The sequence below is a fragment of the Notolepis coatsorum genome (genome assembly GCF_963971535.1).
Source record: "Notolepis coatsorum genome assembly, chromosome: 17".
Classification (NCBI taxonomy): Eukaryota; Metazoa; Chordata; class Actinopteri; order Aulopiformes; family Paralepididae; genus Notolepis; species Notolepis coatsorum.
In genome coordinates this window covers 32,855,438-32,882,950 of record NC_140181.1, presented here as the reverse complement: position 1 = coordinate 32,882,950, position 27,513 = coordinate 32,855,438, and the positions used below count along the sequence as shown (strand labels likewise).

General features: G+C 43.1%; 2 protein-coding genes across 3 annotated transcripts in view; both read left to right on the top strand.

Annotated features, from left to right (window-relative positions):
• hm13 (histocompatibility (minor) 13) overlaps positions 1-4,468 on the top strand; it is a 39,342-nt gene extending 34,874 nt beyond the window's left edge. For both annotated transcript variants that reach the window (XM_084334000.1, XM_084333999.1), the window contains one exon: positions 264-4,468. In XM_084334000.1, coding sequence (XP_084190126.1) covers positions 264-369 — 106 coding nt within the window. In that variant the 3' untranslated portion in view covers positions 370-4,468. The remainder of the gene's footprint in view (positions 1-263) is intronic.
• An 8,232-nt stretch (positions 4,469-12,700) lies between these two features.
• mrgbp (MRG/MORF4L binding protein) overlaps positions 12,701-27,513 on the top strand; it is a 28,226-nt gene continuing 13,413 nt past the window's right edge. Inside the window, exons 1-3 of the mRNA XM_084334006.1 lie at positions 12,701-12,852; positions 13,663-13,784; positions 25,370-25,451. Coding sequence (XP_084190132.1) covers positions 12,717-12,852; positions 13,663-13,784; positions 25,370-25,451 — 340 coding nt within the window. The 5' untranslated portion in view covers positions 12,701-12,716. The remainder of the gene's footprint in view (positions 12,853-13,662; positions 13,785-25,369; positions 25,452-27,513) is intronic.

Below are 27,513 nucleotides of genomic sequence, written 5' to 3'. Positions count from 1 at the left end.
TTTACTATGTTTTTATTTCATACTTATCTTGTCATGCACAGTCTCTGGAGCGCAACAGTAAGAAGCATTTTGTACAAAAGTATTCTGTACTTCTGTATGACAACTATTAAAGAAACTTGAAACTTACTATAGTACTGTATATTCACTCTTCTGCTCATCTCCCTCTCCCCATCTCTCTGTCTCTCCAATCTCTCCCCCATCTCTCTCTCCATCGGTCTCTCCCATCTCTCTCTCTCTCGCTCTCTCTCTCTCTCTCTCTCTAGGTATGAGGAAACTTCTCCTGAGGACGCAGAGCTTAAGGACGCAGAGCTTAAGGACGCAGAGCTTAAAGAAGACTCATCATCAGAATCGGAAAAGAAGGACCAATAGTGTCCGCCGCTGCCCCTTCCACCACTTTTCATCCAATCCACCGCTGCCACATTCCACTGCAGCCCCTCCTCCCCATTTTCTCTTCCTCTTCGTCGCCAGAGAGTGCAGGGCTCATGTTGCGGAGCCTGTTGTCTCGAGGGGGGAGGGCCAGGTGTCTGTGGTAACTGTGGTGGTGGTGGTGAAGGTTGTTTTGTTACAAAAGTTCAGACCAGGTGCCTACCATGATTTCCTCTGTCTCTCTCTGAAGCTGGACTCACACAGGAACACAACAATGTTTAACCTTTAAAGTGCTTTTCACACTGAGCCCAGTGTTAAGTTAATATACCCTCTGTTCATACTGTATTTAGTCCAGTGTTAAGTTAATATACCCCCTGTTCACACTGTACTTATCCCAGTGTTAAGATAATATACTTTAGAATGTGCCAGTGAAATATGTGAATTCTCCCAGGGCCAGGTTGGTGTAGGCAGGGGTGTAACATGTTGGGTTCGGTGTAGTGCAGAAAATGCTCATGTGATCCATATCTGTTGTAGTTTTGTTCTGCTCAGGTGTGGAACACAGAAAGCCAAACATCCAGGGTTTTGTTGCAGTGTGCGTCCAGCCTGTTCCAGCAGAACCTGAAAATACACCGGTTATCATGGGTTTATTAAAGGTAGTATCGGTAATGCCCTGAAATGGCCACCTCTAGGCAAAATACCCCCAGATTGGTATTGCAATTGTTATTACATGTTTTGTTTTGGTGTGATGTGTGGGTTGCAGTTGAGTGTGGATAGGAGGAGTGGTCACTATTGCTAGCCACTGCAGATCTGGATAAATGTACAGTATAAGTTACTATACAGCTATATATTATATTCAGCTATATATATTATCCCTATCCCTACCCTATCCCCACTCAACTCCAACTCGCACATGAGACCAAAACAAAACATTTAAACGAAGTGCGATACCAAGAGAGGCTCTTTTGTCTGGAGGTCGCTGTTTGATGGCATTACAGATTCTATCTTTAAAACTTGTGGGTTTATTAAACTCCGCCGTTTTCATGGCTTTATTTTGACAGGGTTGCTGTTAATTCTGCCTTCTACTTTTCTCACGTCAGCTTTCTCTGTCATTTCTTTGACTTTGTTTTATTTTATTTGTCTTAAAAGAAAAAGGCCAGAATCTTAAGACTGAGATACTTGAGTTAAATTTAGTTTTTTTTTGTTTTGTGTTTTTACACTTAGGTTTTGGTTAAGCTGAGCTGCTAAAAATAAACTATTTTTCTTAAAACAACTATTTTTCAGATCTGGTGTGTCCAGAAAATCATTCATTAGAGAATGAGTCATTAGTGAGATGGTCCAGGTCCTAACATTGCTCTAGAACTGAGGCGTGTTACCTGCTAGTAACAACAACAACTTGACAACATAAACATTCTAAATGGAACCAAGTTTATCCCCGGTTTGCAGTGTTTACTTATATCAATGACTAACAGGAAATATACTGGCCCAAACACAATTCTACTGAAAAGGACTATAGATGTTTCACTGGATTTGTGTTGCTAGGTAACGGCTTGAACCCATGTTTATTTCCTGTTGTTATTGATATATTAATATTGTTATTGTGGTCTGCCCATTTAGAATGTTTCTGTTGTCAAGTTAAAACATGAGGTGGTACTGAGTCACCAGGTACTGTATGTAGAAACAGCCATAGAGCAGGACTGAGGAGCCAACATGGCTGCCCATGGAGCACGACTGAGGAGCCAACATGGCTACCCATAGCGCGGGACGCGTCTATACTATACACAAGCAAGTTGTCCTTTTGCGCTATCTGATTGGCCACTGACGTTTCTGGTCATGTGACATGTGCGCCCAATCGTGTGACGGCAAGTTCTTTGGACGGTTAAGCTTAGGCGCTCTTTCGAAGTTGGTTAAGGTTAGTTTGTCTTAAAGCATGGCGATAGAACGCCAGCCCTGATTCCAAACTCTAACCTTAACCAACTGCGAAAGAGTCGCCTAAGCTTAACCAGTGATAAACTAGGCGTTAGGTCGTTTGCAGGCTGTTTGGCGTGAAAATGGGCTAAGACACTGCTCGTCATGCGATTGGGCGCACATGTCACATGACCAGAAACGTGCGTGGCCAATCAGAGCGCAAAACGGGAACGTGGAAGGACAACTTGCTTGTGTATAGTATAGACGCGGCACTCAGGAGCCAACATGGCTGCCCATTGAGCACGACTGAGGAGCCAACGTGGCTGCCCATGAAGCTGGACTGAAGAGCCAACATGTCTGACTGTAGAGCAGGACTGAGGAGCCAACATGGCTGCCCATGGACAAAGTAAAGTATATATCTATGGCTTTGTGGTTCAGCTCTACCTTCTACTCTGATGGGAGTCAAAATGTAGTGATTTGATCTGTTCTGACTGTTATTGACATTAATAAAACTGGACGGTGCCTGCTCTAGACTGAGTCAGTCCTATCTGATGATAAAACACCTCGTTGCTAGTGTTGTGGTGCTGCAGGCCATGAGTACACCTGATCGAGCGTAGAGATCTAATCCTATTCAACATGACCGGCCGGCTCCTTGTTTGTGCTCCTTAGTTTCCCCTGAAATCTAGTTGTAAAGCGACATGCTTGATGTTCTTATTAATGTGTGTTCATAAGGAAGGTAGTGTCCTCCTTTGATCACCCCTAGATGTGAATGCAACTGAATATAATGGATGTAGAAGGAGTTCTGAGTTTAATGATGACTCCATGCACAACAAAGGGACTAAATATTTCCTGTATTTGATTTGATTTAGGCTCTTCATATTTATCCTTTACTTATCTGGGTAGGTCAGGTCAGTTGACCTGTCTCTCCATTGTGTTGGTAGGTCAGGTCAGTTGACTTGTCTCTCCATTGTGTTGGTAGGTCAGGTCAGTTGACTCGTCTCTCCATTGTGTTCGTAGGTCAGGTCAGTTGACCTGTCTCCATTGTGTTCGTATGTAAAAACAACCCATGTTTTTGAGGGGTTAACTACTGTAGTCAACATTAATGTTTTTGGTTGCCTTTTAGATATGATTTCACAATCACAACTGGAAGGAAATGTGTCATAATTCGACAATTTACAAAGATAATTAGGTGTGACCAGTAACTATAGCTCCGTCAGTCGTCGGTCGGTCCACAAAAGTATCCCCCTCTCTAGGAGGCTGAAATTCGGCATGGAGGTTGTGTGTGTGAGCGAGAGAGGGAGAGAGATAATGGTCACAGCTATTGCAGATTCATACATCTTTTAATAACTGCTCTTGTCTTGTTTTGAATGAGTGAGCGATGTTTACCCTCACCAGCTGTATGCATTCTGTTTCCATAGTGATGTCATAGTCAAATGGAACAATTTAAGAATTGTTTCTCATTAATATACCTGCCTGGTTAAAGAAGGGTTAAATACATTTTTGTGTGTATTATATATATATATATATACACAAACACACATCTATATTGTTTCTGTCTTAAAGTTCTGGCCTGAGTAGGAGTTACAGGGTAGGGAGGTCAGAGTTCACCTCCTTCAGTGAATCTTCAGTAGATTCCTCACCTCCTCTCTCCTCCCCTCATTCTCAAACTGTTATTGGTTGACTGGCTCTGACGGGATGAAGCTCTGGTCCTCATCTAATGAGCTGTGAGAATGAGCTGAGGAGAAGGTGAATTGGAGCGTTTTCCCCCCAACCATCTCAGATTGTATTCAACAGCTGCATTTTATCCCTGATGACATCACATCTGTATGAAGGGTTAATAATCCTAATTTGTGCCAATGTAAACCCAGCCTGCTGGTGGAACGATCCGGGGTTGAAGACCGATCTGACTGGTCCGGATTCAACCCTGTTGGTGTAATTGTTGTTGTTGATGTTTATGCTTTATAAAATTTAAAAAAGAAAAAAAACATTTTTGTATTTTGATGTAAAGAAAAGAAGAAGAGAAACAATGTTCATGTTGATCTTGGTGACATCCAGCAGACCTCACGTGACTAATGACACCTTTGATCTGTTTCTCTCTGGTTATATTTGTGCAGGGGCGTCATTTACACCTCCACTGTATCTTATTTTATTTGCAATAAAGTTTTTTGGTGTTTTTATCACCGTATTGAGAAGCATAGCTCTGGCTCTGTCTGCTTATTTTGACATTAAAACCTCTTAACACTTTCAGTGCCAGCAGGGGGCGCACGATTTAGTGCTTGAATGCCCATCATCCACTTCAATGTTAGCGTTAATAACGCCTAATCTATGTTTTAAATTATGTGTCTAATCTGCCCGTCGCTTATCAATGACTCATTTTCCAGTCAACATTGTCGAAGCGGATTGTTTTTTTATCGGTTCATTTCCGTTTTATAGCATTTTGAAAATTCCTTGTTTTCAAGGAAAATAAAAAGTTTCCATAATAAACGCCCTGTACTGGAATATTCTAGAATACACAAACGTAATTTTTTGGCCTATTTATGAATCGTTTTCAAATAAACGCTAGATTAGCGATAGTATGTGTACGTATGCACGCTGGGGCCGCAAGCTGAAAATCCATTACCTCATTTCCAGGGGTGCAGTCGTAATATGGGCGGAGGCCAAACGGTATCCTATTATTATGCAAAGTCTAGGCACTTATCACCTAGACTTTGCATAATAATAGGATGCGCGCACTTCGAAGCCCAAACGCCGTTTGACCGCGGTTGCCCAGCACTGCACCACTGCTCATTTCCTCAACATCACACACACATGGGGCGAACGCTGAGAGCTCAGCGAATACAACTGATTATCCCAAGACTTGTAAAATAGATTCCTTACCTCAGATCAGATGTTCTCCAAAAAGACAATTCCAATTCCTGATCGCCATTCCAAAAATCGATCGCTTTTATTGATCCAACGCTGGGTGCTCGAAACACATATTCCACGCTGTTCTGATGGACCAGAATGACTGCAATCGGCTCGGGTTACATGCCTGAAAAGTAAAATGTGGATTCTGGATTTTTCTTTTCTCATCCATTTTCATTGAGTCCATTCCAAAAGGGTGCATTACCATCTGGGAGACGATAGGGGGCGCTTTTTTCACATCTGAGCTCCTGATGGGGCTGGTTTCCCAACGAGAGACTCGGTTGATGAAATATGAATTCAGATCGCTAATAAAAAAATAACACCCCAATTGTCGTGGTGGGCATTCAGGGGGCGGGCTGATAACACGTTATGTCGTGGTGGGCTCAAAGTGTTAAGCTGCAACGTCCCTCATATGGGACGTTTTTCGGACTTTTTGCAACCGGCACTTTGGTGACCCTTAGTGGCTCGGGTGTGCATATTTTGTAATACAATATATATATATATCGAATTGAAGGCTTATTTGTTGCCTGTAGATAGCGACAAAATCCGTTCAGCAGTTCTCGAGTTACATGCCGGTATTTGAGGCTTGTGCAAAGTACACGGTATTGCGCAAAATACCACTCCTGACTGCAGTAGTTCCGTCAATCTAGATCCGATCTCGAAAATGATTGTGGATCGTTGTAGCCAATGAGTGTGGCTTCCAATGATACCCCATGTGGGGATGTGTGAATCAGGGATCTAGGTGAACAACTCAATTCTTTAACAGGAAGCCAAATGAATTGAAGTCTGAGAAAACTGAGTTTTTCTTTGTACACAGTTTACCTAAATCACTCCTAATCACTAATTTCTGAATGGATCTGTATGAATGAAGATTTCTAAGCCATACCACCTTCTGGGGAAATACTACCTCTGGACTACTAACTACTACAGAAAAAGTTGAGTAACATTTTTTTTTCTTTTTTTTTTAACAAATGTTTTTTATTTTCCCTTTTTTAACATAAAACTAGACAAACAATACAGTAACAGTAAAAATCAATGATAAATCACAGGACAATGACAGAAATAATAACAATAATGACAGTCCAGTAATTAAATCAAAACAAATGTAGATTAAAAGACATAAAAATTATAAATACAATACAATACACGTGCTCTTGCTCGCTCTTTCCTTCCTTTTCCCTCCCCCTCCACCCCCCCCCCCCCCCCCCCCTCAGGACCCCCTCTTGGACTATACATCCACTATTCCATTTAACATCAGAAATTACAAGTTCATATGCTTCCCTTTATCTTCTCCACCACAGCTAACCAGATTGCTATGCTGGCTTCATTAACACCTCAAATTCGTGCAGTAGATATCTCTAGATAAATCACATCGAGATAGGTAAGAACCCACACCTTTCGGCACATTTTATCCGGTTGAATCCAGCGTGACGCTATCAACTTTTTGGCAGCCGTAAGACCGGACAAAATTAGTCTTTTTACATGTACAGAGGTTGATAACTGAGAAACATCATTCAACAACAATACAGAAGGCAGTATAGGTATGGTCAGAGATAAAAATTCTGATAATTGAGTGGTTAATTTTTCCCAGAATATCTTAACAGGAGGGCATTCCCATTACATATGCATAAATGTACCAAGATCACTGTTTAAACATAAGGAGCATTGAGGGTCTTGTCTGAGCCCCATTAGGTGCAAATGTCTAGGAGTCAGGTAAGTCCTATGAACAAAGTTAAGGTTAATCTGTTGGTGATCTGGGTTACGTGATGATAGCCGTACGTTTGCCCAGACTTCATCCCAATCAAAATCTACTTCCAAGTTTGGGATATCCTTCCTCCAAACCGAGTCTAGGGGAAGGATTTCATATGAGGACGTAAGTAAGTGACGATAAAAGTCAGAGACGAAGCCTCTCGATGTCTCCTTTTCATAAAAGAATTTGTAAAATCTGTGGTGCTCAAGTGGAATCTTTAATGGGACTCTGTGAGCCTTTAAAGCTGCTCTTAATTGTAGATAGAAAAAAGTAGTGGAGCTGGTGAGGTTAAATTTGTTAAATATATCTTGATAACTGCAGAAACCATGGTCATCGAAGATATCCCCCAATCTATGTATGCCTTTCTTTTCCCATTTAGGAAATCTGATAGGTTGTTGTGCAATAAGGAGTAAATTGTTATTAAATAGGGGAGAATGACTGTGCCATTTATGGCGGTTTGTACACTTTTTCTGTGTGTCACGCCATATCCGGATCACATGTAATAAGAGGGCCAAATCTCAAGTTGCATTGCTTAATTGATAAGTTGGTGTACACTATATCCTGCAGTCTATGTGGTGCCTGATTTATGATTTATTAATACAAAAAAAGCGGCACTCAGCCTTTAAGGGGGTAGAAACATCAACGTCCATGAACACAAAAAAGGCGGCACTGCCTTTAACGGGCGAACAGGCTTGGAAAAAAGTAACAGGAATATCTTCGTCCCTACACCGAGTAGGGCTCTGCAGCTCTGCCAAGGAATCTTCTTCCTCCCGACCAGATGCTGCCGAGGGGCAACGCAGCACACAGGGGGTCCGAGGGGAACGGGGTGAGAAACGGGCATCCTCCCGTAGAGTAATAGGGAGCGATGGTGAGCCTCACCCCAGGAACGAGGACCATGAAGAGGGAGTAGGGAAGGAGCCGGCACGACGTCTGGAGTGGGAACACTGGAATCCTCCCGTGGAGTAATAGAGAGCGAAGACGGTGTCCCACTCCAGGAAAACGGCGACAGGTGGTGATGGGTGGCTCGACGTCTCACGCCGGAGACGCGGCAGTAGATGGTGGTAACAAGAACGACCCGACAAGGAGTGGAGGGGAGTCTGCAATACAAGTACTCTCCCTAGCTGATCGCAAACTCCCATCAGGTGCGTGAAGGAGAAAAACGGCATGCCCCCTCGTTGGGCTCTATGCAGGATTCCTCCAGCCCTCACAGTACCCCCCCCTCCGCGGGAGCCACCCGGCGACCAGCCAGGCCCGCAGGGGCGGGAATGCAGGGGAAAGAAATCTCAGAGAGGCACCAGGGAACTGACCTTGCTAGCTGAAGGGACAGTCCTAGCAGTGGGGAACAGGGTAGCTACACACAAAGTGGAGGCCATGCTAGCTGGGGAAGCTACACATAAAGTGGGCTAGCAGAGGGAATAGGGTTAGCTGCCAGGGCATAGCAAGCTACAGGGCCTATGCTAGCTGTAAGGCTACATCCACATAGAGGCTGTGCAAGCTGCTGGAGCTAAGCTAGCAGACTGCTGGACTAGCTGAGGAAGCCGGTTAGCTGCAGGGGCTTAGCTAGCTACAGGGCCTATGCTAGCTGTAAGACTACATCAATATAGAGGCTGCGCTAGCTGGTAAGCTGCAGGGGCTAAGCTAGCAGACGGCTGGACTAGCAGCGGAGAACAAGCTGGCTGAAAAGACAGACCTAGCTGTGGGGAAGCTACACATGGGGTTAGCTGCAGGGGCTGTCTCACATACACTGTCTGTGCCGGCTGGGGTCGTCGACTGGTCGGGTCGTACTGTTATGGTTTGTATAGCGACCCCAATTGCACGACACAGACAGGTAATCAGAGTTAGCCAAAGCAAGGGCATGATTTATTAATACAAAAAAAGCGGCACTCAGCCTTTAAGGGGGTAGAAACATCAACGTCCATGAACACAAAAAAAGGCGGCACTGTGCCTTTAACGGGCGAACAGGCTGGGAAAAAAGTAACAGGAATATCTTCGTCCCTACACCGAGTAGGGCTCTGCAGCTCTGCCAAGGAATCTTCTTCCTACCGACCAGACGCTGCCGAGGGGCTACGCAGCACACAGGGGGTCCGAGGGGAACGGGGTGAGAAACGGGCATCCTCCCGTGGAGTAATAGGGAGCGATGGCGAGCCTCACCCCAGGAACGAGGACCATGAAGAGGGAGTAGGGAAGGAGCCGGCACGACGTCTGGAGTGGGAACACAGGAATCCTCCCGTGGAGTAATAGAGAGCGAAGACGGTGTCCCACTCCAGGAAAACGGCGACAGGTGGTGATGGGTGGCTCGACGTCTCACGCCGGAGACGCGGCAGTAGATGATGGTAACAAGAACGACCCGACAAGGAGTGGAGGGGAGCCTGCAATACAAGTACTCTCCCGAGCTGATCGCAAACTCCCATCAGGTGCGTGAAGGAGAAAAACGGCACGCCCCCTCGTTGGGCTGCATGCAGGATTCCTCCAGCCCTCACAGAAATGCTAAACCCCTGTCGGCTTTATTTCTCTGTGCAGTGGATCTTTTTATTCGTGGGGGTTTGTTATTCCAAATGAATTTATATGCAGCGGAGTGTAATTTTTTCCAGTAACCAACAGGGGGGGGTAACGGCAACATCGAGCTGAAAAAGTTAATTCTGGGTAAAACATCCATCTTAACTATTGATGCTCGGGCCTGTAATGAGTTTTTTTATTTTGACCATCTGCCGAAGTCATTTGTGATCCTATCTAAGAATCCGGAATAATTATACTTCACCGTTTGTTATATAGTGGGGAATATTTCAACTCCAAGACATCTAAAGTGTTCTACCATGGGTATATTTGCTGGGAGGGCGGTAGCCTTCGCAGTCACATTGAGTGGAAGGAAGGCCGATTTTGGCCAGTTTATCTTAAATCCTGATAGATTGCCAAAATCATCTATTACTTTGAGAACATGAGGTAGGGAGGTGGTAGGGTTTGGCATGAACAATAATACATCGTCCGCATATAAGCTAATGTGATGCTGTGTTCCCTTAATTGAGATCGGCGCTATGGACTGGGATTGTCTTATGTACTGTGCCAAAGGCTCTAGGGATAGAGCAAATAGTCCGGGACTAAGAGGACAACCCTCTCTAGACGAGCGCGACACAGTAACATGTTTTTTTTTACAACTCAAGTTCAGACCTATGTTACTCTATTACGTTAGCACTAAAAGTGAAACTTTCTTCTGGGATCAGAAACTTCAGAATGTCATCTTTCAAAAGAGACCAGGCTCATGCATGTGCTATAAGTATAAAGTATGTTGTTTTGGTTTGCAAAAAAAGTTTACATTTACATTGATGTGGAAACTAAAGATGTTGATTCATGTGCACTGTCCCTGGGTAAAAACTAAACTAAACATTACTCATCCCAGTAGTGTTAATATATTACTACCTCAATTTCAGTAATACATCTAGCATGATGACTAGTACTGAACCCAGGCTCTATTTAAACATCTAGCATGATGACTAGTACTGAACCCAGGCTCTATTTAAACATCTAGCATGATGACTAGTACTGAATCCAGGCTCTATTTAAACATTATCTAGCATGACATTGATGACTAGTACTGAACCCAGGCTCTATTTAAACAGTATCTAGCATGATGACTAGTACTGAACCCAGGCTCTATTTTTTTTTTATCCACTTTTTCTCCCATTTTTCTATGTTTTCTCCCATCCCAATTTCGTATCATCCAATTCAACCCTCCCCTGTCACGAACGCTGTTTCTTGCCTCCCACAAGCCGGCTGCAATGTAGACTAAGTTATACATAGCACAAGTCCCCTCCGGTACTTGAGGTAACAGCAGTCGCATCTTTTCACCTGCGCAGCTCGATCTCTCAGTGGCGAGGAGTAACGCGTGGGAGGCTCACGCTGCCCCCGACACTTCCTGATTCTACTGCGCAGGCGCACCAACCGACCTGTAGGAGTCGCTGTCCACAACGCCCGATCCCCACCCATCAGTTTCCCACCCCCTAATACGGCCAATGTGTATTAGTATGAACGACCAGCTAAACTGAAAGCAATGTGGAGCGCTGGGCTCGAACAGGCAAGCCCAGCGTCTCCGTCATTCGTGGCGAGCGCCTTGCCCACTACGCCACGTAGCCGCCCCGAACCCAGGCTCTATTTAAACATTATCTAGCATGACATTGATGACTAGTACTGAACCCAGGCACAGTATCTAGCATGATGACTAGTACTGAACCCAGGCTCTATTTAAACATTATCTAGCATGATGTTAACTCGTACAGGCCATAATGCCACTGATCTCTTTAGTATTGAGAAACTTAGCACTGTGCTGCATCCTCTCACCAGGCCGCATTTCAATCTGATGAGGACTTTAAAAAAAACGTCTAAAACCATGACGTGCATGTGTCTTTCCAAAACAGGAAGCTCACAGTATAATCTGATGTGTCTTCATATGTTCTATTGAAAAAATGTGGGACACATCTGATTATAATGTGAGCTTTATATTTTGGAAAAGGACATGTATCATGTATTTTCTTTTGGCTAAAACACTGTTTAGTCCCATTGGATTGTACATTACGATGAATTGAAAATGGGGGACCCTGATGTAAACAAGACGAAAGTCTTTCTCTGGTCTGCATCCCCTTAACAATTGCATGTATTGAGCTGTACTGTACCCATTCTGCAATCTGTTAATAAAGTTTTCAATCAATCAATCAATGGCCTGGCCCTAGTAGGACGCAGAACAGTGGTAAGTTTCTTAATACTAAAGTGATGAGTGAAATGATGGTCTGTACTAGTCAACAGCATGCCAGACCATGTTTAAACGCTATAGCATCTCAGCCTGGTTTGTCAACCTCAATGTACAGTGGAAATCCCAGATTATCTAGCTAACACAAAGAGCATCCCACACTCCAGGCTGTCTTTGATTAAACTTTCATCAGACAAACCCAGAAGATTATTTCAGATCCCATCCATGTCCTCCACCATTAGTACCAGCTTCTACCCTCAGCTGCCTTGCTCATGGGCTGATGTTGCAGAATTTAGCTGTACATTACAATCTGATTACAAAATATTTGTAAACTGTTAAACACAGTATCACATCATTGTTTTAATGACTGGATGATTGAAAACATGTAAGATGGGAAAAGGCATTTCAATTGTGACAATTGGAGACAAAGAAATATTTGTACACAACATGAAATAATGGTTATACTAATTGTAGAGCCTATTAACACTAGCAATGTGACATTTTGTATATTCATTATTTGTTCAATTGCATATGATATGCATTTTGGAGGTGAAGTAATCCAGAAGTTGCCTAACTGAAACTAATCAGGTCAAGGTCCCCAGAGTTTGCACTGAATTAGGACAACTTTAGTAATGAATACTTTTGTATCCACTGGCCAGTTTAAAGCTATAATAGCCAACCATTTCACCTCAGTCTGTAGGGTTTATTTATATTGTTTAAATTCATTGACTTTTTATTTCTGTTTCTATATTGTTTTTGTATTATGGCCTGTACCTCTCGATGTCATTGTAAATGTGAGCTTGCTCTCAATGTTCTTTCAAGATTAAATAAAGATTGAATGAATGAATAATTGGGTTGCATTGTTTAGTTTGAGTATTCCAGTAGATTACATTAGGCTAATGATAACAATGTCTGGCATGTAGGCTAATAGCTGCCTGCGAGGAATACTCCCGGCCTGCGGGGGGAAGCAGTGAGAATCCCCGCTATTCCGTCGGAAACCCGAGAAGAAGAGTTTGAGTTGTGAGCTTGTTGTTAGATGGTTGTTAGCTCGACATGGGGGAGGCAGAGGTTGCTCAGTCCGACGAAAAGCAGTCAGATTCGGGGATGAGTCCCGGTGAGGACTCGGTGGTGTGGAGCCAGGAGGTGGAGGTGTGTCTGTTTCATGCGATGCTCGGTCACAAACCTGTTGGTAAGAATTCACTCAAGACTCACACCTGTCTGGGAAGATGTCCAGCTAGCTAGCATTAGCATTAGCCACACACACACACACACACGCACACGCACACACACACTACAGTCCACTGTTACTGTAACTTACTTGATCTCACCAAGTATGGCAAGTAACTATACACATCTTACGATTAACCTTATCTAACGTAATTGAACAGTTTACAGAGTGTTCTGTCAACTTTTGTAGCGGCTAATTCGTTTTGTTTATGTAGCTAGCTAACGTTGCTAACGGGTTTAGCCTTTTTGTTGCTAGCTAGAAGTGTCAGCTTGCTACAGACATACCTAGTTGTGTTTACATGTTAACTAAGGTTAGCTAGAAAATATGTCTGTCATCTATGTTACCTCTCTCTGCCACCCTTCTCTCTTCTTTCCTGCTGTCTCGACCTCTCTCTGCTTCTGTTTTATTTATCTGTCTCTCTATCCATCTCCTCTCCCATCTCCCTGTCTTCACATGTCTGTCTCTCCAACTCTCTCTGTGTCTCCATCTCCCCTCTATCTCGGTCTCTCTCTCTCCATCTCTTTATCTGTCTCCATTTCTCTCTCCACCCTCTCTCTCTCTCTCTCTCTCTCTCCCTCTCTCTCTCTCTCTCTCTCTCTCTCTCTCTCTCTCTCTCTCTCTCTCTCTCTCTCTCTCTCTCTCTCTCTCTCCATCTCACTCCATCTCTCACTGTCTCCACCTCTCTCTTTCTGTCTCTTAATCTATCTCTCGCTTTCTGTCTTTTCATCTCCCCCTCTTTTTCTGTCTCCATCTCTCTCTCTCTGTCTGTAGGAGTGAACCGTCATTTCCATATGATCTGTATCAGGGATAAGTTCAGTCAGAACATTGGTCGTCAAGTGTCTTCTAATGTGATCTGGGATCATCTGGGAACCATGTATGACATGCAGGCTCTGGTGAGTTTGTGTTCTTCTAATGTGATCTGGGATCAGCTGGGAACCATGTATGACATGCAGGCTCTGGTGAGTGTGTCTGAGTAGGGATGGGAATTCAATTGATAAGATTTGGTTGATACCAATGCCATTATCGATTCTGCTTATCAGTCAGATTCTTTTTTAAATGTTTATTTTCCTGGTATATAATTGATTCCCGATAAATTTTCTGCATGGAAAAAATCTAGGCCTAGGCCTACGCAGGTTTTCACAATAAAAGTAATAACGTTGCTTGTGGGGGATCAACGGTGACAACCAAGATGGCAGCTTAACACTTTGATCGCCGGGGTTAAATTCATAATTTACCATCTCTCGCCAGCCCTATTTAACATGGAGATTAGTTCCCCTTTTTTGCAGGGCTATAACTTTTTAAATAGTGTTGCTAAATTGACATTACTATGGCCCATTCAACGTCCTATATCTATTGTTCAGGGTGTAGCAACGTTATACTTTTTCATTAACATATTCATACTAAAATACGGTCTAAAGTATAAGTATGTTTTTATCGTTTTCTGCAGCTTTCTCCAGAACTTGATTTATAGTCCTAAATGCATTATATTGATGATCAAATACAGTTTGGTAGGAATCTGTGCTAGATAAAAAATGTCAACTGTACGTGCTTCAAGGAGTTACTACGTATCAGGGCTGTACGCTAAGCTTTTTCACTAGGGGCACACTTGCCCCTAAATGAGAAATTTAGGGGCAAAGAATAATTTTTTAGGGGCAAATTTTTAAATAACTATTTTACCATTATAGTAGGGCTGGGCGATATGGCCTCTAAATGATATTGCGATATTTTTTGGCCATATCACGATACACAATATATATCGCAATATTTTGACATTTCCTAAAGCACTTAAAAATGCTTGATTTAACCCTTTGATGCATACAGTCACGCCAATATGATGATTATAATAAGTCCCTGCAACATATGTTTGCATTATTAAACCATGAAGATGCTTTAAAAAATTATTTAATGAAAATGTACTAAGAGTAGTCTACTGACACACTAATAAAAAAAATTATTTACATCTAAGACTATTTATATAAAAACTCTTGGGTGCCCTTTTTTTGCACAGTACTGTGTTTTCTATCCACTTTAGCCAAACACACACACACATATATATATATATATATATACTACTGTGAGAAAATAATAATTACACACAAAGGGATAATGGCTTATAGCAGACTTAATGATTTTAGAATATTTCAGATAATGAAATTAAATGTTTATCATCAACTATCCAGTTAGTATTTATACTGTCTGTAACGTTTGGCTACTTTAAATCATTGAATGTAGAGAGAGAGCGAGAGAGAGAGGGGGCGAGAACGCACAAGAGAGCCAGCCCCCCCCCCCCCCCGGGTTTTGTTCTAGGTTCGCGTTTTGATCGTCTAAGCTGCCGTAGGTGATGACGTCACACTCGAATGTAAACAGGAAGAGTCTAACACGGAGATGGAAAGTCACAGTGGATGATATACAGAAACGAATAACTAATAAATATGAAGTTATGTTTAAACTTCTGTTGTCAAGCGTTGTCACTTGTCAATATAACCCACCCCCTTTCCTCACTTTTCCACCGTCCCTGCTTCACTCGGGACCACCAGCTAACGTTAGCCTATAGCTCCGCCGTCCCTGCTTCACTCGGGACCACCAGCTAACGTTAGCCCATTGCTCGTGTGAATGAATGAATGAATGAAAACTTTATTTAACAGATTGCAGAATGGGTACAATACAGTACGGCTCAATACATACAATTGTTAAGGGGATGCAGACCTGAGAAAGACGTTTGTCTTGTTTCCATCAGGGTCCCCCATTTTCAATTCATATAGACATATATGACATACATGACATACAGATAGTCAGTACTGCTACATCTATACATTTATGACATACCAGATTTGCAAATACAGTACTGTTTGTGATACAGAAGGAGTCAAGAAAAGGGAGTATATACATTTGACGTAGAAACTGTACATTGGAGGAGGTTGGGTGGGGGGGGTTGGGTACATTGGGATATTGACAATGACAACCATACTGGGTAATTTACATTGGAGGTGGTTGGGGGGGGGGGGGGGGGGGCGGGGGGCACACTGTATAAACAAGTAACACTGTACATTGAGGGGGGGGGGGAGGGGACACTGTACAAACAAACACAAATGTACATTGAACTATTGACAACCATACTAGGTAAATGACTGTACATTGGAGGGGGTTGGGTTAGGATATTTACAGGGGCCAGTGTTGAATTGCAGTCTCCCGTAGGTGTCCCTTGAGAGAGGTTTTGAAAGTGGGTAGTGATCCACATTCCTTTACAGCTTTGGGTAGGGCGTTCCACATTGATGTGGCATAATTGCGAAACGTGTTTAGTCCCTTATTTGAGCCGAATCTGGGTTTAACATGATTTGTGGAGCTCCCTCTGGTGTTGTGATCGTGGTATTCACTGACCTTTGGGAAGTATTTTGACATGTACATGGGTACCTTGGTCGTGTAGTGTATCTTGTAGACCAGGCCCATTGCAAGTTGTTGTACTCTGTCGTCTACTCTAAGCCATCCTAGGTTGTCAAAGTGGGCAGGGGTGAGGTGGGTCAATTAAATTGCATGTTATTAAATGTCCGCGCTGGTCTGTCTAATGAAATTACAACCGCAACATTATGTCGCCTGTACAGCCCTGGTTGTAGGCTAATGTTAGTGTAGTGAAATGCGAATGAAGGGGTGAAATCACTATTCGCAAGCTTGCGAGTAGATATAATTTTTCATTCGCACCGGCCAAATTAGGGGGCAATTTGCGACGATCTCGTCGCAGCGTACAGGCCTGCGTATGATCTGATGTTGACCGGATGGGGGGGGGGGGGTCGTTTATAATTCCGTGGGCAACGTTATATCATTCATCTAGTGTGGGGGTGATATGATCATTAGAGCAGTTAGTAGGGATGCACCGAATGGGAAATTCTTGGCCGAAACCGATACCGAAAATAGGAAACAGTTGGCCGAATGCCGAAAGGCCGAAAATGATTAATATAAATATATATATGTTTTTTTTTAGCTACCTGATTATGGCAAAAGACATGATTATGGCTAAACTTAACTTAAATAATATTAATAATCACTATTATGGGCCCATAAAACATTTATTCAGCACTTTTGAATGCATACATTAATTCCAGACTGTTAAGACTAAAAGACTACAACGATTGATGACGACTTCCTGTCCTCGCATTTCCATTTCCGGTTTAACGATACATTTTCAACAACAGATTGCTGCTAATTAAACACTTCATTTAAACGGAGTAACGTTAACGTTATGTCGAGTTCATACGTGTAGTGTAGTATGAACTCGTCATAACGTTAACATTACTCAGTGTCCACTGTTGCTGCCACTGTTGCGTCGCAGATGGATGGTACACTGTTAGCTCCGTAGCTAATCCGCTCCTAGACTACTGATAGCAGTACCGTTAACGTCGGAGCTGATCAATACTCCGGTTTTTTCTAATTTAGTTTAGAACCGGGTTTCAGGGGGCATCCCTACTCCCAAGAGGAGTTAGTTATCACAGGCTGTAGAATGCAGGAAGAGCTGCCAAGCTGCTCACGTTACATGTTGCGCATGCTACCGGTATGTCTGTAGTCGCGTTTTGATGACGTCATCACAACAACACGTTATTTGACTTTCGGTCATATATTTTCGGTGCTAAAACCCTTTCGGCTGAAAGCCGAAAGAGCCTTTTTAACCATTTTCGGCCGATAATTTTCGGTAGCCGAATTTTCGGTGCATCCCTAGCAGTTAGTATCGAAGACGTTAACAAATAACGCTGAAACTCACCGTAGCTTCCTCGTAGAGTTGGGAGATGAGCGTGGAACAGAATTTTTCTATTATGGGATGTCGAAATATCCGATCCATTTCCAGGTTGTATAATAGTATATACGTCCAAATCATGTTGTTTATCGAGTTATTGGTAACGGATCACTATCCGTTGTGATCAGCTCGAGTCCTGGGACTATTAGCGAGTGATCGGACCGAATTGAAATGAGCACCAGCTTCCACTTCCTGTTTCTGCCCTGGGCCATCCGCCGATCGGCCACCAGATGGCGCTCTTGAACCGTTGTAGAGTTGAGAGGGGCTCAACAGTACATCTCATGTCTCCGGGGGAGAAATATGATTTCGATCACAGATTTTTGAAATATTGATATCAAAGACGCTGTCCAGCGTCTTCGGCAGAATGAGCATGGCGGGGAAAGACGTGTTTCAGCGTTTCCGGCGATTAAAGTGTTAATGAAGAGGCTCCCAATAACCGTGCACGATTTAAATAAAAATACCTTATATTTCCTGCTAACCTCTTAAATGAAACTATAGCATCACTATGTCGAAACCTCAGACAGACCATGTGATATTTTATACTCTGGGACGGGATGCAAGAATATATATAACAATATCGACATGCATCTGACTAGCATGGCGAGTTCTCTGGCAAGGTGTCTGCAATAAACCACAAGGTTTAATCTAACATGACACGCATCGGCGAAGCGGAGTGCCGTATATACACGAGGCAAAAAACACACTTTTTTTTGTGATCCACTTTTTCTCCCCATTTTCTATTTTTCTCCCATCCCAATTTCCGTATTATCCAATTCTTCCCTCCCCTGTCTTGAACGTTGCTAGACTATGCCTCACACTGGTCGGTTGTAGTGAGGAGTCAGGACAGAAGCCTTGCATCACGTGTCCCCTCCGGTACATGAGGAGGCAGCCTGTCGCATCTTTTCACCGCAGCAGCTCAAACTCTGTGGCGAGGAGTAATGCGTGGGAGGCTCACGCTGCCCCCGCTACTTCCGCCGCACCGGCGTCACCAAACCGACCTGTAGGAGTCGCTGTCCACAACGTCCAATCCCCACCCACTGGCTTTCCCACCCTCTAACACTGCCAATTGTGTTAGTATGAACGACCGGCCAGCCGGTAGCGACGCCGAGAGCTGGGCTCGAACCCAGCGTCTCCTGCGTTAGTGGCGAGCGCCTTGCCCACTGCGCCAATCAGCCGCCCTGGCAAAAAACACACTTGAAGGCACAGAAGCAGCAATTAACTCAGCCATCAAGCCAAAATGGAGGAGCAGGAGAAAGAACCTCCGACTCTATGGCATATGAGAGGGAGCGGAGGGCCAGCAAACACTCTAATGATCTGCTGGAGCCCGGCAGATCATTCACCTTGGAGCGGGTCCACCACACACTAGCGACTGGGAGGCCCAACCAGCACAGGGCGATCCCCATTTGCTTTTTACAGTTCCAGGAGAAGGAGTTTGTCTTTTGTGAGGCAAAGCGACAGCGGGGCCAAGATAATATTCGCCCAAGACTTCTCGGCAGAAACCATGATGTGTGGTGGATTATGTTGGCGACACGATCGACACCAATACTGGGACTCGCGATCAGATAATTGGAATATTCTTTTTGGGGTACATCCTAGTGAAGGTAAGGGCTATATGATATCAATCCTGCGTTGATCCAACCATGTCTTCACCTCGATCACAATGTGTGTAACATTACTCCACAACGTATGCCGTTGGTGACGATCAAAGAATCAACAAATTACCCCCCCCCCCCCCCTTTCATGCATTCATAATGAAACATAATACCTATGATATATATTTGATTTGGGAATAGTAGCGTGTATGTACACTACAGGCAAGAAACGGCAACATTTATAGTAGAATTGACGTATAAGGCTATTACTCAGCCTTTCGGGAATTACCCCAGACCACGCTATAACTATATTTACCACGGTATAACACAGGAACGTATGGATGAAATAATAAATTATTTTTCACATATTGAACGATAGATAGGTGATGTAAAATGGGCCATAGTATTTTATCCATAGCTATAATATAGAATATAGTTATAGCTCTACAAACAAGGTGACGCACTCCTATCTTTTAAAGTGTGGCAGTGCTACCACGGGGCCCGTCTAATCCCCGGTGGTCAATGAGTTAATGAAGATAACCCCTAATATTTTTAGATGATGTCTTACTGTGTGCCTTGGAGGGACTTAACATTATTGGAGGTGATGCAGAAGCCAGATAAAAGAAAGTATTCCTGTTACTCAAGCTCATATAAAACACATTCACATATTGATTATTTAAAAATGTCCAGGGAACTACTGACTACTATAACAAAATGTTGGTACAATAGTATTGTGATTAGTGATCATGCACCAATATCTATGGAGATACTATTGGGTAGGATTGAGAAACATTCGAGATGGAGATTACAAGTTTGTATAGGCAGTTCCGAGGCTAGTGGCCACTACTCTGGCCAGCAGTGAGTGAGCAACCCCCCCTCCCCTCAGTAAACTAGCCCAGTTCAAAAGGTAGGCGATACTGCCACCTATCGGGATTCGATCGTCATTTCAATTCCACCAGGATCACACAAGGTCCGGCTGACTGTTTAGTATAATAAATAAAAAAACTAGTATACGTTCAATGAGTTAATAAGGAAGAAAGGTATAATTCCATAGTGAAAACTCTGAAGGTTATAGATATTTAGGCGTTAAGATCACCCCTGAAATAATTAGGGATGGCATGATACCACTTTTTCATGTCCGATACCGATCCTACCCCCCCCCTCCCCTCTTAAAAACAACCTGTGTTTAACCTAGCCATTAGGGCTGTCTATTCATTCTGTTTAACCCAATGGGGGTTTTCTTCACAGTTGCAGATAAAGATTAGGCTACACTAACATTATAGTATTAACACTTTCAGCGCCACGCCTGGTTTTCCGTTTTACCGCTTGAATGCCACCATCGGCGCCAATGTTAACGTTAATATCGCCTAATCTATGTTTTAAATTATGGCTATGTGTCTAATCTGCCCATCGCATTATCAAAGACTATTTTCCAGTCAGTGCTGTGAAGGCAGATTGTTTTTTTATCGCGTCGTTGCCGTTTCAGAGCAGTTAGAAAAGCCCCCGTTTTGATATAAAAAACAGCTCATTCTGGAGCATTCTATGAAAATCTTCTTTTAGTGGAATATTCCACAACGTTGATATTCGTCGGCCTTTTTATGAATCGTTTTCAAATAAACGCTAGATGATCAATATTATACGTGCACGCACGCACATTACGGCCGCGCACTGATAATCGCTCCGTTGATTTCCTCACGGACTTTTACAGTGAAACCGAAAGAAGACATTTCACAAAACAGCTTATAACTTCATCAAACTTACTCTGATTATCCTACCACTGATAACATAGAGTCCTTACCTGACATCAGATGGTATCCAACTGGTATATTCCAATTCCTGATCACCATTCGAAAAAATCGATACGTGTATGGATCCAACGCGATACAGTAGAACTCCATGATCCGCGGGGATCTGAGGCTCCAGAATGAACTCTAGTAACCCCGGCTGGATCAGTGAACTGGAAAATGTAGAGTACCGGATTTTTTTCCCCATTAATTTTCATTGAGTCCATTCCAAAATCACTTATGTCATCTGGGAGACGACAGGGGGCGCTTTTTTCCACAGTGATCGCCGGCGCCCCTCGGCTATACTCGGGTAGGCTCGGGTGATGCAATAATTTTTCAGATCGCAAAAAAAAAAAAAAATTATAATTCCGAGAAATCTCGTGAGTGGCATGCAACCACCTATAAAAAAAACAGAGAAATCTCGTGAGTGGCACTGAAAGTGTTAAAAGAAACTGATGAGTTATATTCGTTAAAGAAAGTTGATTTAATAAAAAAATAAAATACTAATTTAATCAGATTAATCACTATATTCAAATTGAGGATTTAGTTTTAGGATATTTATAAAAGAAAACAGCCTTTCTAGCCATCTATAAAACATCATGCTAAAACTGTGAAACAAATCCTACTCTGTCCGACATCTCCGCCTGGATGATGACCAACCACCTCAAACTGAACCTAAGCTAAACAGAATTGCTCCACCTGCCGGCCAAATCCTCCCCCCTGACCGACCTTTCCATCAGTCGCGAATGCAGCTGTGACCGCGTCCCCGACCGCTAAGAACCTTGGTGTTGTCCTCGATGACCAGTTGAACTTCTCCGCTCACATCGCAGCGACAACCAGAACCTGCAGATTCCTCCTGAGAAACGTCAGAAGGATCCGCCCCTTCCTGATAAAAGAAGCCACCCAACTCCTCGTCCAATCAAGTCATCTCCCGACTACTGCAACGCACTGCTTGCTGAGTTGCTGGCCTTCCGACCACTGCCACCAAGCCTCTTCAACTCATTCAGAACGCAGAGGCCCGCCTGATCTCAATTCTCAAACCTACCGAAGTCAGCCCATGTCACCCCACTTCTTACGGACCTGCACTGGCTCCCCATTGCCACACAAATCCGCTTCAAGGCCCTCGACCTGGCATATCGCGCGGCAAAGGGAACCGCTCCCGCCTACCTCCGGTCAATGGTCTCTAACTACACACCCTCAAGACCCCTACGCTCTGCATCTTCTGGCCGTCTCAGACCCACTCCTATCCGAGCTCCGGGAGGGTCATCAAGGAGAAGCCGCCTTTTCTCAGTCCTTGCCCCACAATGGTGGAACTAACTGCCCACCAGTTAGGACAGCCGAAACCGTCCAATCTTTCACCGCAGACTAAAGACGCACTTCTTCAACCATTATCTGAAATGAAAAAATAATAATAAATAAAATAAAATAAAATAAATCTAACCCTAACCTTACTGTCATGCACTTGTCCTAATAAACTAACCTACACTGTAGCGCTCAACGCGTTGATGAACATTGTTACTCAGCTGATAGAGTTGTACCCTTCCTGCTGTCTTGTTGTACAAAACTTGTAAGTCACTTTGGATAAAAGCGTCGGCTAAATGTAAATGTACTCCCCTAAAATAATAAATACATAAATACATTACTCAATTATGCAATAGTGCTGCTTTTTATTTTGTTCAAATCTTTTAGTTAATAAGACTACAGCGATTTCATGACGGCTCCCCGTCCTCGCCCCCGTTTTCCGGTGCAATGCTCGGCGATTTTAAAATAATTTCTAAACAAACGTAGTGCTGAAAATATACACTTTGACTGCTGTTTTGATGGGGTTAGGGTCTTTACTCTTGGCTACATTTGAAAAAGAAACGCAACATTAATTAATATGGACTGTATTGATCTATTTATGACATATTAATTTAGTACCGGTACCGGGCTGCTCGGGCTTAAGGGGTTAAGAGGTTAACCAGTTTAATCACCTGTGCATTGTATATTACTATTGCACTTTACTGTTACATTTCCACTATGGTTGGATGTGGGGATGCTCGATATTGGCTTTTTTACCGATACCGATATACCGATATTGTCCAACTCTTCATTTCCGATACCGATATCAACCGATACCGATATATGCAGGGTCCCCCCCCCCCCCCCCCCCCAAAAACGGAATAATTTCAGGTAATTAACATTACATATCTCTTGTCATGGAATTAACACAACATTATGCATACTTTTGACAATAAAAAAATCAGAATGTGTTCTTACTTGCTTGCCTGGGTAAATAAAGGTTAAAAAAAAGAAAAAAAATTATATATATCTTTTTTTGATATCACATTTTAATGCCAATATCGGACATCCCTAGTTGGATGCCAAACCTATTGTATGATGACAATACGTTAGAATCTAATCGAATACAATTTTGATCAGTTGCAAATTGCTTTCACGTCCTGTGCACAACACAGATGCAATGTTTAGCCTCTCCTTATAAGGAGCTGGTGGGGTGTTTCTCTATCCATATTAAGGTGTACAAGAAGGCGCTTCCATTGACCGCTATGCTTTTTTCCCATCTCTACTCAATGACGCCAGCGTTATTGACCTTTTTTAGCGATGTATGTATATACCATGTGTCTTCACAAAATCATCAAGGGGGGGAGGGTCGTCTTACCCCGAAACTGGCACAGAAACATGTTTTAGGATCGGTAAAATAGACATAGAATAGACCTTACCTTAGCCAGAAGGTACTCCAAAAAGAATAATCCCCAGTGATCCCATCGCGATTACTCGTGTATATACGAGAAACGATAGGTTTGAGGCAAGAAAATCTCAGAGCGATTGCTCTGCAAGAACTCCTCCCCCTCGGAGGGAATCAGGACAGACTAAACTATCCCAGTTCAAAAGGTAGGCGATACTGCCACCTGGTGAGATTCGATCGTCATTGCAATTCCAACGTAGGCAGATGTGCCAGGGAGACCCAGGGAGCTCCGGCTGAGGTTGGCGACGAAACCTGACTTTTCTCGGGTTTGGCGGGCAAAGAATTAAGAATGAGTGACGTTCTTCATTCATGGGAACCCAGCTGCGATCATTTTAGCCACGTACTATCTTACGAAGATAGTTACAAAGATACTTACGAACATGTTCGATCATGAGGTCCATTGTTAGAAACTCATATAAATCATAAACAATAGTTCCCTGTTGGCAACGTTATTGCTAGCTTTCTGAATCCTGTTAACAAGAGGCCCCTTTTGATTGATTATCAGGCTATCTAGCCCATTAGTGTTTAACCCTTTCTCTGCCACGCTTATATCCATCCTTATACCATCCTCTGCCAGCTCTATTTGTCTATGGAGATGTTCCCCTTCTTTGCAGGGCTATAACTTTTAAAATTGTATTGCTAAATTGACATTACTATGGCCCATTCAACGTCAAGTATCTATCGTTTAGGATGTAGCAACGTTCTACTTTTTCATTCACATATTCATACTAAAATACGGTCTAAAGTATAAATATGTTTTTATCGTTTTCTGCAGCATTCTGCAGAACGTGAGATATAGGCATAAATACCTATATTAGATCATCAAATGTAGTTTGATACCGATTGACGTCAGATAAAAAATTTCAATTTTACAAGGTCCTAAACGTCATGCCTCATCATCTGCTGGTGACCGGAGGGGGGGGGGGGGGGTTTATAAGTCCGTGGCCGTCGTTAAATAATTTATGTAGTATGGGTGATATGTTGATCAGAGCAGTTTATATGTATAATAATAATCAAACACGCTGAAACTCACCGCAGCTTCCTCGTAGCGTTGGGCGATCAGCGTGGAGCAGAAAGTTCGTTATTATGGGATGTCGATCTTGTTGGTCTAGTTCCAGGTTGTATAATACTATATACGTCCAAATCATGTTGTTTATCGAGTTATTGGCAACGGATCGCTATCCAGTGTATCAAGCTGCAGTCTGAAATATATCCAGTGTATCAAGCTGGAGACGAAATATGGGTGAGCACCACTTCCGGCCGCTCACTTCCGGTGTTGGCGATTTGCCGATCGGCCACCAGATGGCGGTCTTGAACCGTTGGAGAGTTGAGAGGAGATCAACAGCAAGTCTCAAGTCTCCGTGGGTGAAATATGATTGCCATGACAGATTTTTGAAATATTGATCTCAAAGACGCTGTACGACGTTATAACACATGTAGGTAGCACATGGTCAAGAGGCGTGCCGTGTGTGTGCTTGTGTTGATGAGCTTATGTTTGTCTGGCTGTGTTCTATTGTCCTAAATCTGCCACCCTGTGTGTCTAACTGACTGACTGTGTGTGTGTGTATCTCAGCATGAGTCAGAGATTCTACCATTTCCCAACTCGGAGAAGAGCTTCTCTCTACCTGATGACATGATCCAGGATGTTAAAGAAGGTAAGAGACACATCAACCTGTCTCTCTCTCCGTCTGTCCTCCTGTCTCTGTTTCTCTCTGTCTGTCTATGTATGTATGTCTCTCCTCTCCCATGTCTGTCTGTAATTCTCCCCCCCCCCCCCCCCCCCCCATCTCTCTCATGTCTCAAAACAGTGTGTTCTTTCTCATCATGAGTCGTTAGAGAAATGTGAGTTATCTTGGTTGTGGCCACAGTCTTATCTACATGCAACTACCCCTCATTTTGCACTATGAATATATGACATATCTCACCCCATTCATTTGCACATCCATCACACCAGACAGTGTTTTGAGAGTTAACCCTCCGAGACCCACATATACCTATTTTTGTCTTTTTTTAGGGGGGTCTTTAAGGGGAGATAAAAGATTGCGTATGATGGCCATCCCTGTCATGCTCAATTATATCTCATACCTTGTTGCAGCAAGTATTGGGTTGATTTGGTACAGATTTGTTGCAGATTGCAAAATAAAACATTTACAAATTACCACACTCGAGAATTGATAAACATGGTAAAAAAATAACTCCAATGCCACATTAACTCATTCAGCGCCGGGGATTTTCCTCATCCTAGGCCACACTTTAAAGATAGGGGTCCGTCACCTTGTTTGTAGAGCTATATCTATATTATAGCTATGGATACAATACTATGGTCATTTGACAGTAACTATCTTCTGTCCAAGATGCAAAAAAGAATAATTTTTTTCATGTATACGTTTGCGAGTTATCCCGTGGTGAATATAAGTATAGTTTCGAAGTGATCCAGGCTAATTCCTGGAAAGCTGTGTTATAGGGCGCTACGTGAATTCTACTAAAAGCTTTGGCGTTTCATCCCTGGACACGCTACTATTTCCAAATCAAATGTATATAATAGGTATTATGTTTCATCATGAATGAAACCCGGGGGGGGGGGGGGGGGGTCATTTCTGATGCTTTGATTGCCAGTAACGGCATTCGTTTTGAAAACTACACCCGCTGATCAGCTGGATCGATATGAAAACATTGTTGGATCAAGCTGAAATTGATGTCTGATAGTCCTTACCTTTGATCGGGGCTATTCCAAAACGAATATTCCAATTGTCTGATCGCGATTTCCAGTATTGGTGTCCATCTGGTCCCGGACATAATTTGGCACAATTTATAGATGGTGTGCCAGATGCGTTTTGAAGTGGTCGGATGAAGCGATTTACTCGGCTCCGTGTAAATTTAGCGCCCGGAGGGATTTAAGTGTAACACAGGGCGAGATATAAGGTTTCAAAGGTTGGGCGACACTGCCATCTAGCAGGATGCGGCCGGTATAGCCAGGCATTAAAGCGTTCCGTCTTGGGACGGATATCCGTCCATTTGATTTGGAGATTCCGTCATTTGATTCGGAGTCGTGACGGATTTTAACCTGAGCCAATCAGAGGCGTCAAATATCCTTTTTTCCCCTACCGCGGCCGCACCAAACAGTCATTTGCGAGCAATCGGCAAATTCTCAGGCAAATGCAACCAACCAGAAGGCGAGATTGTTCTGAGTTTACAGCCCTTTCACCCGCCTCCGCTGTGCTCAGCACCAATGGGAAGCGCCCATTTTGAGACTCTAGCGTCTAGCTCTACTCGCGAGTAAACTTGACTCATCAACAACATGCGGCAACTTTTACGAGACCGTAAGTTCATTTGACTTATTCTAGTCTAAAGAAACATATATATTACTATTGCTATTGATACATCTAGGTAGGGCTGGGCGATATGGAAAAAAATCATATCGCGATAACGATACGATAATTTTATTTTATTTCTCGATATCGATAATTATCGAATTGTTATAAGTATAAATTTTTTTTTTTTTATTTATTTTTTTTTTTTTTTAACAACAGATGTATGTTTATTTTGCAGCAATTCTTTGTCATTGCCGCCATCTTTAGTGTTACATCCCCTCACACTCCAGTTCTCAGGCTGCAGCTGGTTTAAAAGCTAAAGTAAACCGGCTTCTCTGCTGGCTGTGGCTCCAGAGGAGTTGAACAGTTCTGGCTCTGCTAGTTTATTTTCGATCTTTTGGCGCTT